General features: G+C 37.2%; 1 protein-coding gene across 5 annotated transcripts in view; it reads right to left on the bottom strand.

Moving 5' to 3' along the window:
* The window catches only part of NOL4 (nucleolar protein 4), a 206,768-nt gene that overhangs the window by 64,632 nt on the left and 124,220 nt on the right, over positions 1-17,916 (bottom strand). For all 5 annotated transcript variants that reach the window (XM_010006819.1, XM_010006820.1, XM_010006821.1 and 2 more), the window contains one exon: positions 13,783-14,066. In XM_010006819.1, the coding sequence (XP_010005121.1) occupies positions 13,783-14,066 (284 nt within the window). The remainder of the gene's footprint in view (positions 1-13,782; positions 14,067-17,916) is intronic.

Below are 17,916 nucleotides of genomic sequence, written 5' to 3'. Positions count from 1 at the left end.
CTCTAAGTACTGACATGACACTTGCAAAAATAGTTCCCTTCAGTGATCTGCTGCGAGTCTTGCCTTTGAACTGCTTCATGCATTTCCTTCCTTGTTCTCTCCTTAGAAAAACTTTTGGAACAGCTTCTTCAAAAATACCATATGAAACTACTGTTACACCCGATCTAGTCCCATTTGCAACAAATTTTACACTAAAACTGCTTTGTGAAAATACTTTAATTTTAACTTACATGCTTTTTGCTAAATAAAAGCCTCCCTAACATTACAGTTTCAGAAATTTTCCCTCTTTTGACACTTTCTTAAATGTAAAGCAATAACCTGAAATCTGTGCTCCCAACATCAGATAGTCTTCTTGCTAATCTCACCACTTGCTCCAGGCAACAAATAGTCTTTCTGAAATTAATAAGGCAAATGAAATATCACTGAACTAAGGGAGTGTAAAACTCAGACTGTGACCTGGGCAGCTTTCTGACTCCTCTGTTTGCTTTTGCCTTCATGTTTTGTAGCAGAAGCAGCAAAAAACTTATGCTGTGGCCCAAGCATAAGAAGGGATACTAAAATTCATTAGATCATCTGTTGGGATAATCCTGTATGAAGAGATCACCAGAGTGGAACCACTTTTCAAGTTGAATTCCCTGAATATCTAATTATGTAGCAGAACACAACATAGTAAACTTCAATTAACTTGCAAGGCTGACTGAGGAAGAGTTCTCAACAACACAAGAGACAAGAGGTAGTAAGATAAGAAGTCATTTATCCCAATTAGGATGAATAGGCAGATTAGATGAGGGCCCAAAATGGCTGCATGGCTCTGGCAACGTCATGTCCTGGTGACAAAGCCATTTCAAAGAAGGAAGGAAGAGGGAGGCTATTGCACACCCAGCCTCAGACCACAGCAGAACAACTTTGCAGAGCACCACAAGAGATGGAGCACTAGCAGATGTAAATTTTTGCCCTCAGCTCTGTTTATTCCTTTCTATTTAAAGTTTTAAAAACTCCTACATTTTCAATCTTTTTATGTTTTCTGTTACATCTCAGTTAACAATCGCTCAAAAACCAATGAATTGTAAACACAGTGCACAGCTGCTGTAACACCAGTAAAGCGGTATGTGTAAGGCTTTGGTGGCTGCAGCAGATAAGTGTTAGAAAATGGGCTTCTGGTAAAAGAATCTGCATTTTAAAGGTGTGTATAGAGGCATGCTGTTGAGAGCACTTGCCAGAAACACACAGCAAGTTCATAGGCCTATTAAGCTGGATGTGAATTTAGCAACAGGGAGAGCACTCAGCCAAGCAAGCTATATACACTAGCACTGTGAAACAAGGATTGTATATAAAAAATTAATTATTTAAGGAGGAAGTTAAACAACTTGCTCGCTACAGGTACACAATGCACACTCACACTCATATTTTGTACATACATTGAAAATCTAGATTTAAATCCCAGTGCTTTAGTGATTTGAGCTATTATTTCAACTTTTCTTTACAATTAAGCAGAAGTAATCACATTGCTATACAGCTTCAGACAATTATTCTGACACTTCTACAGTTTCATTATCCTGCAGTTCTCATTTTTGGCTGCATATTCATGACTTACTTAAATTAATGATCCAATCAGCAAATTAATGGCTGTATTCATTTCAACTCTGCGAGGCAAGTGTCACATTCATGTTTGGAGACCCATTTAAAGAAGTTCAGAGGCCAAATGTTGCTTTCCTGTCCCCAGGAATTAAATATATATATATATTACAGCATCAATGTAAGTGGAATTAACTGCAGTTCGTAGCAACTCAACTATCAAAAAAGAAGCCTATGTGGATGGGCAAAACAGTCTGGAAGGGAACCAGATGACTTGGTGAAAAGCAAGTGAACCCCACTGCTATTTTACGATGGAACAGGAGCACTATACAATGCTGAGAAATATGACACAAGGCCAATGTAAGTGACACATCCTTCTAGAGAGGTGTACGCTGGGCACAGATTACCACAGGGCCCCTACAAAGGTACCAAATGCCCATCTCTATGCAACTGAATCCCATTCTGCTACCTAAAACCAGGATGAACTGCCACAGCTGCTAACATCTTTACTATGCAAATACACAATACAGTGAAGCTATAATAGTAAATTTCATGTATGCATATAGTGTTAAGGCAACTAAGGCTTATTCCCATTAGTATTAACAATGTAGTTCATAGGATCTCTTGTGTATACATACATACATTTTCATGATGAAAGATGGATTGAGAAAGAGTGAAATTGTCATCCTCATGGTTCCAGCAAAGCACAAATTAAAACAGACATGTTTTAAAACTGCTCTGAATTTTAGCTATGCTAATAAAACCAGAAGAAACTTTTCAATGCCTATTCAATTTAAGTTGTCTCTGCTTCTTTACCTTAACTGAACAGTAATGTCTAGAGATACAGATTAGTACTGTGATTAATGTTCAGGTATAGCACAACAGAAAGAAATTACTTCTCCAGCTTTCCTACAGATTGTTTGGCTTTCAGAAAGTCAATTATGTCTTGCCTGTATTTACTAATCAATAGACAGTGATGGAATATGCACGGGACCAATCCAGTGTTAAGCTGATTAATTTTTACTTATGTTTTCAGAATTCCATGCATCCTATGTAAACCCAAAGAGTTAAGATATAGGAACCTTTGGCAACTAATATATTGGTAAAGTTATAAATATGTCATTCATGTTGAATAAAGTTATTGTGCACAATATTATTTAATTAGAAACAGTAGATCCTAAAACTTGAATTAAATATATGAATTACGAATAAAATACGAATAAATGACAAATGTAAAAAGAAACACTGTAGCATCATACACAGGCATAGGACATAACTCTTGACTAAGTAAAGATAATAAAAGGTGGAGCCAAACAGTTAATTTTAAAATGAGCATTAAATATGAAAATAAAAAATAAATTGAAACAGAGCAAAAGCAAAGCACCATACTTCCCAACAACTTCCTATTAACAAAAGGGAAAACTAAGGAAGATAAAAAGTGATCTCAACAGAGTTTAGAGATAGTCTTAAAAAACTACTTACCTCTTATATTAAGAATGATCTTAAATTGGCATAGAAAGTGTAGTGAAAATAAATATCCTGTCCAGCATCTTAAAACCCAAACCAGATGTATTCAGGGCTAAGTACCAAAGACTATGAAATATAGACATCTAGGCCAGGTTTTTCAAAAGCCCATGCCAGGGAATTGGCAGTCTGAAAGGCTAAAAGCTTTTTTGGCTCTTTAAGTATTCGGGACACTTATGCAGATTCATAGATGTTAAGCTCAGAAAAAAAATGCCTGCACTGTAGAACACCACCTGGTAACTCCTGAACAGAACAAAACAGTTGTCACCATTCTCCTAAATAACACAGTTATGCCAAATAACTTGCAGATTAATTAGAAAAAAAGTTATAAAAATAACAACTACCTTGCGTAGAATTTTTTGTGCAATAATTAACTACTTTCTTATGAATGGTTGAATGCAATCATTGTAAAAATGTTTTCTCTCCATTCCAACTTAACTTAAAAAAAAAATTTAAAAATTCATCTGCTGAGTCTTTTCATAACTAAGTCATCTAAAATAAAAGACAATCTGTTAATTGGTAAGGATCAGTGAGATATGTGATGAAATCAACATTGCTTTGTCTCTAACAAGGTAATTCCCTCTTTGTGTAGCAAGTTTTACAGCTCCTCATTTTGTCACTTATTCAAAATCCACTATGGCTTCCAATATCTTTTCTCAATATTACATAAAGCTGTATATTACATGTTTCCTGAAGGCAGCGTGGACACTTAATTGCATGAATATGCATAGAGGTGGATTTTAAAAAGCATCTAGTGAAAGATACAGACGCATCAACCTTGTGAAACAGTCACCTTTAAGGCACAATTGACACAAGGAGCATATTCCAAAAGATGCCAGAATATCATTTCTGCATCCCTCCATCTCCTGGCTGAGTCAGAAGGGTACGAGGTGGCACACATGCCCCAGACTCATCTGACTTCTTTTCCAGTAAAAACAGATACTGTCTCTAAGCAACACAGTCGGGGATACAGGAATTTTTAAAATGTTTATTTTAGTCATTTTATACAGTTTTTGTTACAGGTCCAGTCCCACGGGGTTCCATCTGCAAAAGATTTTTTAAGAGCATGTGACTAACTGTACAGAGCAAGACAAAGATGCATGCATTCAGAGGGGGTCTTAAAAAAAAATCTATGTATCACTGACTCAGTACAAACGGACCAATATATCCATGAGTCTTTTTGAGGGCTGATATAGAGCTAATAGTATAATTTTGAGGACTAAGAACAGGCCATATTGCACTTATCTTCATGGTAACCCCTAAGGAAATCAACTTACCTTTCCCTGTTTTTCATGCAGACTTTTATCCATCCTGAAATTACACAGCCGAGCAGCTCAATGGCAGAAGGCACAGGGCAGAAATTTTGAATAGCTCTTCAAGGGATCTTTCTGATGGAGTCAGATAATTCCCAAATACCATGGGAGATACAAGAGAAGGAAACACATTTCTTCATGACCTCTACCCAAATATAAATGGGGTGTAGGTGCCTCAACAACAAGAGATGAGCTCTTTGTATGTTCTCCATTTATCTGTATGATTCTAACAACTTTGGGTCATGGTCACTGGACATGGCTGTTCTCATCAGACAAGGGGAAATATATATAAATATGTTTTTTAAAATATACATTTTTTGGAACTGTGTGTATGTACGTACATAGTTGAAGAGAACAGCATATATTGTTACCGATCAGATCCAGTAAGTAGCTCATGGTGTATTCGTGAAGAAGAGTTAAGATAACACAGACTGAACAGGTGTGAAGGGACATTGAGAATGACAGTCTGTGACAAAAGCAGCTGATGAGAAGCAGCATCCATATATATGGGAAATATTCCACTGTACCATGTCAAGATCCAAGCAACAGCCACAGTATTTCATAAAAACATTGTGAGCTCCAAGAAGCAGCAGCTTAGTAAAAACAGTACAGATGCACATGGAATTTATGCAGTACTAAAATCTTATATGAGTGGAAAGAAAACCCACATCAGTTACAGACCCCTACCTTTGGCTGCATATTTTCATACTTGCTGATGTTTTCATACACTTTCATCAGTGCCCAGTGAAAAGTAAATGTCGACTGCTTACACCATTCTCAAATACGAGTTTCCAGGATCTTTTGCTGATCACACATGAGAACTGTTCTGTAATATTTATAACAATCAGTGGCTTATTCATTACCTGTAATTTTGCAAAGCTATTTCATTGCTGTCTTTTGACTGTTTAATAGACATAGCACACATGTCACAGATTTCAATGCTCACCTACATCACCATACCCTCCCTGCCTCAATAACTACTGTAGATGATGCTTTTTTTTTTATTGTTTCTTTGAAGTGTTCAAAATCAGTCACTTTTAGAGATGAAATACAAGGCAGGATGTTTTGATGAAACATATGGCAGATAAAACCTCAAGCAGCCTGACAGGGATTACTGGAGGTTGCTCTTTTTTACTCCCCCTTCTGCAGGGAATAAGATACTGCTAGAGACCATCTGGGAAATCCACCTAGCAAATCCCTTGTTGTTGCAGGGATCTAGGACATCAACAATGATTCCAGTATCTCACTTTTTTCCTGTGGCATATTATAGCTGTACAATTGTTGTTTCCTATAAGGCTGAAATGTATTAATCAGAAGTTCATGAATGTTGCAACATTTAGTGAGCTGAACTGTTGCAGATCCTCTTGGAGTAAATGTCCATTACCTAGCTTGTCATTTCCAGAGGACTGGACTCAGTAATTCAGGTGATTCCTTATAGTATTCTTTTCTGGTAATTGATGTAATTATGTACATCTAGTATGTTGTTCCTAAAAACAAAATTTAAGCTTTGTCTTCCTGGGAGTATTTGGAAGCAGATGGAGGAGAACACAGGAGAATTAAAAGAAAAAGCTGAAGCAGCATAGGATGGTTAAAAGACTAGAAACAAAAACATGAAAGAGAACAGAACAGTTAAATAGGTTTACAGTAGAATTCTACTTCTCCTTCCTTCTTCTAGTAAAAAATTACCTATTTGGTGCTCACATCACCTTCAAATTCAGTTACATGAATAATTAAGTATCCTAATAAAAAGCATTCAGTGTTCTAGTGTACCTAATTATTCCCAGCAATTGCTATAGAGGGAAAAAGGAGAGTGCACAAAAGCACAGTTTGAAGGTGTTTCAAGTATTCATCAAGACATTTCACTACCGGCATTAATTCAACAACAAAAACAAAATTAGAAAGGGAGATGTCTGTATGACAAATAATAAAAACATATTTATTTTAAAACCTCAGCAATATGTTGTTATAAAAGTAATAAAAGAAAAAGAGAAATCTTTTACTTCTTTTCTCTCTTTTGTCAGCAGCTTCTTGGTACACAGAAAAGAATTCAATATCAGAAGAAAAAATTAGGGGTAACATTTTGGGATTATCAGCTTCTTGAATAACAATATGGTTTTGGAGGAGTGTAACTTGTGTAGAAAGAAGCCAATTATCATGCCATTCATCACAGATTATTCTTGAGGATCAGCTTTTCAACCTCTGCATCTGCAAAATATAAAAATGGCAGTTCATTAACTGTAAACAATATTAAGACTAAGTACAATTGCAGTAGGTAGCAATTATTGCTGTCTCATTATATCTTGCTCAATTTACCATAAAATAGTATTTAATCTTCCAAAAGCAAGACTTGCTCTGAGTCTTTTTATTGCTGGTAGAAGAGCTGCATATGTGATAACCAAAGGAGAAGAAAAAGCTGCAGTGAACAATGTGATCTGGTAGGACTTCAACACAGTTTCCTTCCTAAGGATAAAACAAAACCAAAAGGAAAAAGCAAGAGTTAGGGGTTGAATATACTCATTGGATACAAGGCTCAGCCTTGAAGGTATCTGTCAGGAACAAACCCTGGTTGAAGTCAACAGGCATTTGCCTGAAAGGTACAGACTTGGGCTCCCAGGCTGTTGAGTTATAAAAAGTTTTTGGCTGTAAACAGGGGGGGAAGTAGTAATTTCATACACCTTACCTCACTGATTGCAGATGCACTTGATAGCTTTCTCTGTTGTCTGAACAGATGTTTAGCCTCTAAAGCCAGTTGGACAGAGTCCTGCATCCCCTCCAGGTACAACTGCTTCTGTTTCAGCATGAGGGAACAATGACTCCAAATGTAAGTGTGAATAAGGATAATCAGCTGGATCTGTGAGTAATACACATGCAATCTGGAATCAACAGCACCACTGCCTGACACTTGACCAATGTGCACTTGTTCATTTAGGAAAAAAACTGAGAAAATTTATAAAAGTTTACAGTAAAAGTATTCTCTTTCACACCAGTTTTATGTTAGCTGGGATTTCATATAAGTATAGAGCCAGATTGTATTCTCCATTATAGATATGTAAATCTGGAGTAGCATCATCAACTTCAGTTTAACTGTTCTGGATTTACATCATTGTAATGAATGCCTTGCAGGAAACCAATTTCATTTTCAAGAGCTTCCACTGAATGTGAAAACCTGCTTCCAGCAGGAGGAATTAGACACAGAACTCATATTATCATAGACAAAGGACTTTGATGGATGTGACTCTTAGAGCACTCTAGATCATTCATATCTTCTGACAAGCACTGCACTGATTTTTTCATGCACCTGTAGCTGTTTCTTTTCATAACAACATTCTATTTAGCCATTTATCTATTACAGATAACCTCTGAAACCAGAAGATCCAAGTCCGGGGAAAAAACAGTGTTTTATAAATTCAAATTATTTTTCAAAGAAAAGCCATACTAAACCATTATACTAACATCATTTTTTTTTGGTGTGAAAAGCCTTTCAGTGGTCTAGAACAATTCCCCTATCAAAAAGTAGCAAAAAAGAAGAAATATATTTATTTCTTCATAGAAATACATAGCTTTCTCCAAACAACCAATAAACTGACTTTTGGAGCTAGAAAATTGCTATTTTCTCAGTTTTCTCATTTTCTAAAAGTAGGGGAAAGTAAAGACAAGGTGTTTGATAAAATGAGAAAGCAAAATATTAAGGGGTCAGTCTTTACAATGAGACCAACCTATAAAAACCCTATGTATGAAGTAGGAAGTAATAGGGAAAGTTTTTTTACTTTGTCTCACCCTTGTGTAGGTGATTGGACAGGAAAAAATGACATCACAAAACTCCTTACATACACCTTTTTTTCTCCTTTCATTAATGTTCTACATGCATAGAAGAAGCTTCTCCTTCTGTTGTTGTAGAGGCTTGTCCTTCTGTTGTAGTTTAGCTGCCTCCCAAGGAAATACATTTCCCAGGTATAGCAGAGAAAGATAAAGATGTATAGTTCAACAGAACAGTTGAGCCTGCCTTCACACACCAAAAACATGAGATACAAGACAAAGGACGTTGCAGTCTTGGATCACTTACACATGATGGCAGCAGAGGTGGATTTCACCTTCAGTTCACTTCTTTTATAATTTTCACTTGTGAATCTCAATATAATCTATTTCCAAGGGTTTAGTGAAATGCAGCAATGATGGAATCCATCAGATAAAAATTAAGGCAAAGCTGGAAGAAGTCACCATTCTCTCCTTTGCGCTGTGTTTGCAATGGTGGAAGTGAGCTAATCCAGATTCATTATCAGTAACTTGGGCACTGGCAGCATAAACTAGAAGGACAAAAGGGTATTTTCTTTTTACGAAAACAGGCAGCCTACAGGGTTTAAGGGCATCCTCAAAAGAGGAGGAGACACTTCTATCTTATCTTTTCCAGCTTTCTCTCCTGCTTAGAGCTTGAGGTAACCAAATCATAAGCACCATATGACAATGCTCCAAATCAGCTGAAACCTATCTATGCTACTTGAATATAAATAATGAACAATGATGAAAGAAAAAAAAGAAATCAGAAATGTTTTAGATATGATTACTTTTTTCTAAAAAAGGAAATAATGTCTCCAACACTGTCTTCAAGTAGATGCACACCTGTTTCAAGTTTCATCAAGAAAACTTTCAACAGATTAATCCCCAAGTGACTCAGTAATCTACCATAAGTCTATATAAAAGCCCACCATAACTCCTGAGTATTCCACCTTCTTTGGAAAAAGCTATACGCTCCTTTTATATTCTGAGTATTTCCCCAATCAAACCTGCAAACAGAAGTACAGACAGAGGAGAAGTAGACAGACAGTGACTTCACATGCCTCAGAGAAACAATGTCAGATGTAATGATGTTCACTGGATATGAGGAATGACCTTTCATCTTTTACTAAAGGACAATCATATATTTAACAAGGAGAGAGAGTGAGAAAGAAACACATTGAAACTCTACCTCACTCCTCAGATAAGGTATCTATGGTATCTGTCCGTGTGCACTTTTGGAAACCAGTGGCAGAAAGTAAGAACTTCCCTTTTGAAACAACATGAAAGCTCTGCCTTGTTGGGAACTACTGTGACTATAATGACATGCATATAAGAACGCACTATTATAATTGAAGATCAATGTATGCAACAATCATTATTTACTGTCCTCTCCTTTAAAACCACTTTTTTTTCAGGCTTAGAGAAAAATCACTTATCTTGTGCACTTCTCCATGCAGCCAATTACACACTTGAGCTAAACATAATGCATATTAACTTAGCCTACCATATATCCAGTGGGCCTGGGTGTGTCCAATTTTTCTATCAGAAATTTTGTCTGGTAGAAAGAAAGAATACATTAACCAACTGTTTCGATTAGTAGGTATCTGGACATAATGGACACATGTTGTGTGTCCTCCTTGTTACCTCACTTTAATGTATCTCCTAAGCAGTCATGATCAGTAGCACGTGTTTCTATCTGGGAAATCCCAAAGACAAGATCTGGATATTAGGAATGTGCTACAGACATAATGAACTATTTCTTCATTTAAGTAATACAGACGGTACAATGACCAGTTAGCTCAAAAACCTGTTTTCCAATACTGTATCACAATAATATCGTTACCCAAATGCAGAAGAGACAAAATCACTTAAAAGGAGTGGGCTTGCTCTGTTTTATGAAATAAATTATATGGAAGAGAAAAAGTTATAGAATGAGTTTTCAAAATAAAATATACCATATAGAAAAAAGCAATAATACAAGAATCAGAAATTAAACATTTCAGTGCTACAGAGACCTCACTATGGTCATACAGAAACCAAACAGCCTCACACATAAGTATAAAATGATCTAAAATAATTTATATGTACACTTAACTATTAGAATTCATACTACTACATTTGCATAGCATTTATACATGAGTATTTTGTAAGTCTTTTGTAGTACAAAGACTCAGCCTTGTTAAGGTAAATCTATGTATATATTTTTGCAGCTATACAAGATTTCACTGAGTTCAGTTTAGCCCTAAATGGTTCTAGAAAGTTCTGCTGCTGTGAACATCTGAATCATTCCAGAGGATCAGTTCCCCAATATCAGTTTAATAAAAGTGTATCTATAAAGACTCACATTTACATACAACATACTTACTATGTCCATATATCTAAGACTATGAAAACCCATTTCTTCCTTGCATAACTTTTTTCAGGTAATGGTAAAACATTTTGGACCAGATTTTTAAGTTATGTTACAACTTGGCAAGTCTCTTCACTGCACTCAGTATGTGATCTTTTTACACAAAGAGCTTACCACACACACTCACTGCCTGACACTAAGGATTCTAAGAGTAAAGTTACACTGTCCACTAAAAGCAATAATTAAAAAAAACACTTTCTAGCTATTAGCTTTAAGATTTACAAAGATAATACGATAGAAAAACTACCACTTTTATCCCAACTGCTTCTTCTGATTATATTTCTACAGCATGTACAAAACTATCAATCAGAACTGTATTGTCAAATGGCCCACTACTACACAGCTGAAGAAAGTATAGCTCTTGTAAAGTGTTGCACAGGAAAATATCTACAGAACTGCTTGTTCCCAGAAAAATTAAACTCCCTTAAAAAGTCAGTGATTTGATGAAGGAGGTATGATGCATTGATAATTTGCAGTCGGAAAAAGTGATATTTTGGCTTTTTGAGGTTAGATTCAGCTCTGATGAGTCATCTTTAAATCTCATGTCAAGTCAGAATGGGTGCAAGTTGACCAGAGAAACTGTGGCTTCAAATTTAAGACAGCATATATGATGCAATACCCAAAAAGGAGAATTAAACAGACCAGGTAGGGAACATGTCAGTCAACAGATCTTCCCAGCCCACTGCCTCTGTGTTTCACAGAGCTCTGGCCATTTTAAGCAAGCAGTATCTTCAGCAGGCTGAAAGGGCCATTGCAGAAGCTGGAGGAAGCATAACATATTACTTCCTGTAATGCTACTCTAATAAGAAAAAAATATTTCCCTTCATTAGAAATGAGGTATTTTCTTCACTAACTTCTCCTGTTACTTTTCTCAATTCTTTGCCACATAAAGATACTGTAAGAATAACACATTTTGAGAATTCACACATCCATTTGATATTCAGTGAACAGATGACTTTTCCTGTGAAAACACGATAATAGGTTACCCTAAACATATTTGCTTACCCATCACTACCAATGATGCCATTACTCAGGTCTGATCACATCTTGTAACTGTATAACTGTGAATGGCTGGAGGTTAGATGCTGTGAGAACACTGGGAGAATTCCTAGACAACTTCAAAAAACAACACACATCCTTGGTGTATTCTGGGTAAAAAGGCATACGCGAGAGGTGGTTCCTAGTGAATTATAGTACTCTGTTAACCTTACTTGCTATTTATTTTGTTTGCTTTTTGGTAGAGAATTAGTTCCTTGTGATACCCTTGCTCAAGTGCATCTAGTGGATACTGCACCCAACTAGGAGCTTGATTTTCTGCATCGTTCAAAATCAATCAGCTCAGTAATGGCCAGAACACTCCTCTGGAGAGGTCCAGTAACCTGAATCACCAGAGGAAGGCAAGAGGACTTCCTTTATCAGGTCTAGGGCTTGTAAAACATTCTCTGACTCTAGCAGGTAAGATACGGCTTCAGGTATAATAATGACTTACATGAGTGTGTATACATATGTATATGAAACACTGATCTCCTGTCCAGTCCCATTCTATTCTAACACACTGATAGGTTTTGTTCCTTCTAAATATATTCTGTAATTCTTTCAAAAATTAAGAAGTAGGGGGAGAATTAATCTGTAAAACATTAAATTGGCCACAAAACCATTATTTTACTCTACATTCAGTTTACAAATATCTGAGAAACATTTGTTTATCCCAGTACTATGTTCTTCCTGGAGTCTTCACTACGTATTTAACAGTCTTTATTGCATACCTAACAAATCATATACTTAAATGAACTGCAGACACCAACATGAGTTTCACTAGGATAAAAAGAGGAGATAAATCTGCATTTTGTTGGCAGCATACAGCGTGTAGGATGACAGTGAGTGATGAAAGAATATACCAATGTGGGGGATGATTCAGGCCTCTTAAAATCTGTAGAATAACAAAGAATGAGATGGCTTTGATTGTCATCACAATTCATTATGAACAGATTTTTAACACTTTTTGATAATTTTTTTTTTGCATTTGAGTTGGGACTGATTAAAATTAGACATGTAGCATCAGGCTGTATTCCTGGCTTAGCTATAAATAAAGCAATGAGTGCAGGAGTTAAAACTTTAGCATAAATAAATATTGTTCTCTAGACATCAGTCATGTACAATCCTTTTCTGCATATAACTAGAAAAAGCCATTTTCCATATCACTCCTATTTCAAAGTCCTGCAAAAAATGTGGCCATTCAAAGTATATCTATTTTGTCAGGTCATTTTGTAGTGGGCTACTGAAAGCTAGTGACTAGCATTAATAGTATTTGGATCCAGTACTAACACAGTACTGCTGCTGTAAAAGTGGTCATCCAGTTGGGAGATACCAGATAAAAACCAGGAACTTGTCACCAGTAAGATCAATGGATAATTTTTTTTATACAAGACATTTCTTCACCCTCCAGACAACCCGTCCACATGACAAACACCCTCCTAGAAAGCTACCTACCTAATCTATAGGATCTGTCTACATCTACAATATAACCACTGTGGCTGCTTCTTACCCACATAACAAAACCTACAGAGAAAGGCCCTCAGGGGATTACAGCTTCTTAAAGCAAACTTGTCAGTTTTAATTCAGGTTAGGTGCCTGCATAACATAAACAATCAGGAAGGAATGAAATCAGTTCCTTTCAGATGTTGGCAATTCACATGCAGTAATTTGGTTGAGGGTACACATTTAACATTCATAGGGATTCATTCTACAGATACATAATACATGTAATGAGATGGTCATCTATAAATATACATAGATATATGTGTATCAGTATACATACATATATGTATCACATTATGTATGTGTTGATATATACCTTTTTTTTTTTTAATGAGCAATGTAGACAATTCTCAATAAATAGACCAATTACATTCATGTCTGATGGAGAACTGCACTGTTTTTTTGTCAGTGTTTCAGCCTATATTTGTGTATTAACCCAAGTACATCCAAATACACATAATGTATGTACACATTGCATATGTGTAGCAGAGGATATAAATCTATGTATGGCATTTAAGTAATGATGTGACAAAAGTTAGACACATTGGCATAAGTGCTTATCTGGGAATAACCTTTGGTTTGGCCTCAAAGATGTTTTCCTTTTCTAAGCTACACACTTCATATCTGGAGCATGTGGAAGCATCTTACCTTGCTTCCATTTTCTCTTGCCTCCCGTTCCATCTTGAGATCAGAAATTAGGAGAGTCTTGTATTTGTTCTTTCCATTACTGCTGTGATCATCTAGTCTGTATTCTGAAGTCAGCTGAGCAGAGAGGGGACTGTCACTCAGGTTCAGAGGCTGCTCATCCTGCTCCAGATTTGTTTTGCCATTACTGTTGGTTTCTGCCATCTCCCTGCAGTGTGTTCCCCCTGAAGCATTGGAACTGTGTCCCACGGTCTCATTGCCATTAAAACTCTCTGCGGCTGAATCATCTATTAAAAAATATATATTTTCAGTCACATGCCACATCATCATCTCTGTCCAGTTCAAACATAATTTATACCTTCACAATGTTTTTCAAAATAGAATGAAAATGGTTTCTATTACCAGCACCAGTACATTTCTGCAAAATGTGCACACACACTCCTCCACATTTTCAAGTAAAAACTTCATGTAAATCCATAAAACATTACTAAGTTAAGGGAAATTATCTGAGCTGACACCTTAGTGTCACTGTGTACAAAAAAAAAAAAGTATCACAAAGGATTTTTAGGGACAAAGTGACAAAGTCTGCCTTAATCCATCTGTCTGTCCATACGTCCATGGATCTATCTAGACTCTTAAACCTTGCTCATTCCTGCAGCATTGCATATTTTTAAAATCAACAGAAATGCACGTGGTACTGAGAGAGAGAATCCAGTTGGCAGGTTTCAAGGGTGCAGAGCAGCATATGTCATATACATAAACACCCTCTTGCACAGCCACAATGTAAATACATCTGATGTATTCACTGCTGGCAGTAAAGATCATATGGTAAAAGAAGAAAGATCCTCTCTTCATTTTGTTCAGGTGCTTATTCACTTTGCTCATTTATTCTGTGTCAGAAGATACCTAAAAATAGTGTTTAATTAAATTATCAACCTGAAAGTTACATCTGAAAATGCTGTATATGTTGTTGTTAGCCCTAAGATTTTACAGCTTAAATGTATGATTAACGTGTGTCTTCCCATGCTTATGGGTCTGTGTATCCTGTCATTGTCAGCACTAGCATTTTCCACCTGTGCTACTACTCAGACCATCTTTACTTCTAAACATTTTGGCCAACGGGCTAACTAGTAAAACAATTCATCCTTTAATAGAATAAGTGGCAGCAGAATTTGGCCCTCATTGTGCTTACTTCTTGTTCTCTAATCACCTCTTTTTGGCAACTTAAATAGTTTTGCTAATGGTGTAAACACCTACTCAAGGTTCTACAAGCCTATGCTTATAGCAGACAGTGAAGCTGGAAACAAAACTGGGGGGTTAGCAACTTGGAATGTGTACAGATTGAAACTGGAGATATGGGATGAGATGGACTTTAATGTATTAGTACCTTAATATACCATCTACTCTCAAGCCCTTCTGAATAACTTCCATGGAAAGGAAACAAACACATCTATATACACATGGAATTTAAAAAAAAAAAAAAACCAACCAAAAACCCAAAACATCAAGGTACGTTCTTTAAAGGATATGCTCAGAAATACTTGTGCTTGAAACTACATGATTAATCAAATTGTTGACTCTCCATCTTTAATACAGGAACAAAAACCTATTCACCACCCTCAGATCAGAATTTTAAAAGTTAAGAAAATACTGTATGAATGGGTAATGATCCAATTCAATTAAGTACTTAGCCATAGACAAGCCATCATACATCATTGATTTGTTTGCTGTACTCATGCAATGCTTTCATGTCATGAAGTATACAGGACTAGACACGCATTCTGAACACATTTTTAAAATTGATTTGTTTTGTAAACCTGAAAAAAATCCATCTAGTTTAATGAACTTTAAATTATTATTAAAATGATAATTTAAATGCTTTTATTTAATGAACATTTTTGCGTTTGCAAAATGCTTTAGAATTAATTGCAATAAAAAATAAAGCTATGTTTTGGTATGAACAAGTTTTACATTACCTCTTACAAATAGAAATGTTTACACAATAAAAGACAACATTCATAGAATAAGACTTGTAATGTGTACACGAGCCCATCTTGCAACACAGCAATGGAAATGTTCTGATTTAAAAACCTGGGGCTGCTTGAGGATTTCAGCTACATAAATGAATAAGGATTAATCCTAAATAAACTTCATCATGCCCTAAGATTTATGTCTTACAGGTCATAACACATTGAAAAGGTTACAATTCTAAACACAATTTCAGAAATAAATGCACAATTTTACTACTCTGAACAAGAAAATGTTCCACCATAGTGTCTTTATTTTTTTAAAAGAAAATAGGAATATTTACAACTCAACTTGAAAGCTCTGAGATATCAGAAAAGAATCCAGGTTTCTTTCTTTTAGAAACACTTTTGTTGGAGCTGATTTGTATTTATGACCATTTACAGGTAATTGGCTTCTTGATTATCAGTTTAACCAGTGACAGTTTCAAATTAATTAAATCAATTACTCAAGTCACTGAGTGAGGGATGTTCCTCCTTTTGAACGGCTCAGAAAATTCCCTGCTGTTGGAGCAAAGACTGAAACAAGTGGGTAACCAGAGGCTGCAATGAGCCACCTAAAAGTTGGGGGCATTGCCTACTCTGCAGCACACAAGTCTGATCTGTAGGCAACTTCTGTGTACTGACACCCAAGTATCCTGGGTCACGTAGTGCTGAGGAGCCACCAGGACATGGCTAAATGGAAATGGTGGGCCAGGAAGAGAGCTGTGCCTAGAGCCAGATCCAGCAACAACCAAGCCCAAAGCAGGGCTGTTAGTTTTGGCTTGTAATCATAAGCAATAACGCTTGCATTTCTTTTCATTTTTCCCCCTGAATGATGAGCGGTTGCCAACTAAAACTCACATATGTGTAAGAATGTTACAATTCAAAAGGAAAACAAAACAAACAATAAACAGATTTACTACATTTGTTCTAAAACACAACTGTTGAAGAAATTCCCATGCTGAGTAAATGTAATCGAGTGTTATAATACTTTGAAACAGTAACACAGTATTTACGTGATTTTGGCTTTGCTTGGCAGAAGCTTAGTTACTTCATGGTAAATCTCAGTTTGTACTATAAAGTCAAATAGCTGCTTTTACAGTCATTTAACCTTGCTTGTTAGAAACAGGAACTATTGTCTGTCAGGATAATGCTCGGGAGAATGACTACAATGGCTATAAATCACACTACTGCCAAGTATAGATAAATATGTATTGCCATAAAAGAGACCAGGAAAAAAAGAGTTGTTTAGTGCTAGTAGTCCCTTACAGATGTTACCAAGGTAAATAAATTACACGGTTTTGTACATTTCTCATCCCTGGACAGCTGGTCTGCTTTTGCCAAGAACAAGGCTACTCTAAAGCAAGAGTTTCTGAGGTACCAGAAACACAGACCACACCAGGAAAAAAATTGTTTTGGGGAAAAAGGTAGGAGGGTCTTTCCTAGGAGAGGAAAGGCACGTTCACCCTCGGATACAGACACCCATGCCCCATCGCCTCCAGGCCGCCCTTGCCTTCACTGGGCTGAGGGCTGAGCCACCCTGCTCCTTAGCCCCCCAGGACTGCCAGCATAGCTGCCAAGGACCAGGGCTGGTTTCACAGAGTCCTGTCCCTCGCACCACCCTCGCCAGAGGTGACTGCCTCTCCAGAGGGAAGGAGGGCAGAGCTCACTGCCTCGCTGTGCCTGCTGTGGCCGTTGAGCGGGGGCTGCACCTCAGCCAGGGCCTGGGTAGGGACCAACGGTTTGCTTGCACAGTTTTCTGACCTTTATTTACCACTGAACCTCAGCAACAATAAACTGCTAACACTGAAAGCCTGTTCTCTCACCTAATACATGTATTTCCTCCATCCCGCAGAGGCAGAGGCATGGTGGCTCGGGAAGAGCTGTGCGCAGGCCCAGGAAGGCGGAGGCTTTGCCCAGCTATGGCCACCGGCAAGTGCTGCTCTGGGGCAGCTTGTCAACAGCTCCTCTTCCAGAGCCAGAGCCACTAACGGCAGGCACCGGGGGCAACGGCCCTTCCCTGGGACAGGGCAGAGGCTGCAGGAGCACGGCTGGGGAGCTCGGCAGCACCCCCGGCACCCAGCGGCATCACGGCGGGGGCCCGGGGCAAAGCTGGGGGCCACCCCCCCTC

The sequence above is a fragment of the Chaetura pelagica genome, unplaced genomic scaffold, assembly GCF_000747805.2.
Source record: "Chaetura pelagica isolate M959 unplaced genomic scaffold, ChaPel_1.0 scaffold109, whole genome shotgun sequence".
NCBI lineage: Eukaryota > Metazoa > Chordata > Aves > Apodiformes > Apodidae > Chaetura > Chaetura pelagica.
The sequence above is the reverse complement of the archived record's forward strand: the minus strand, read 5'-3'. Positions and strand labels throughout refer to the sequence as shown.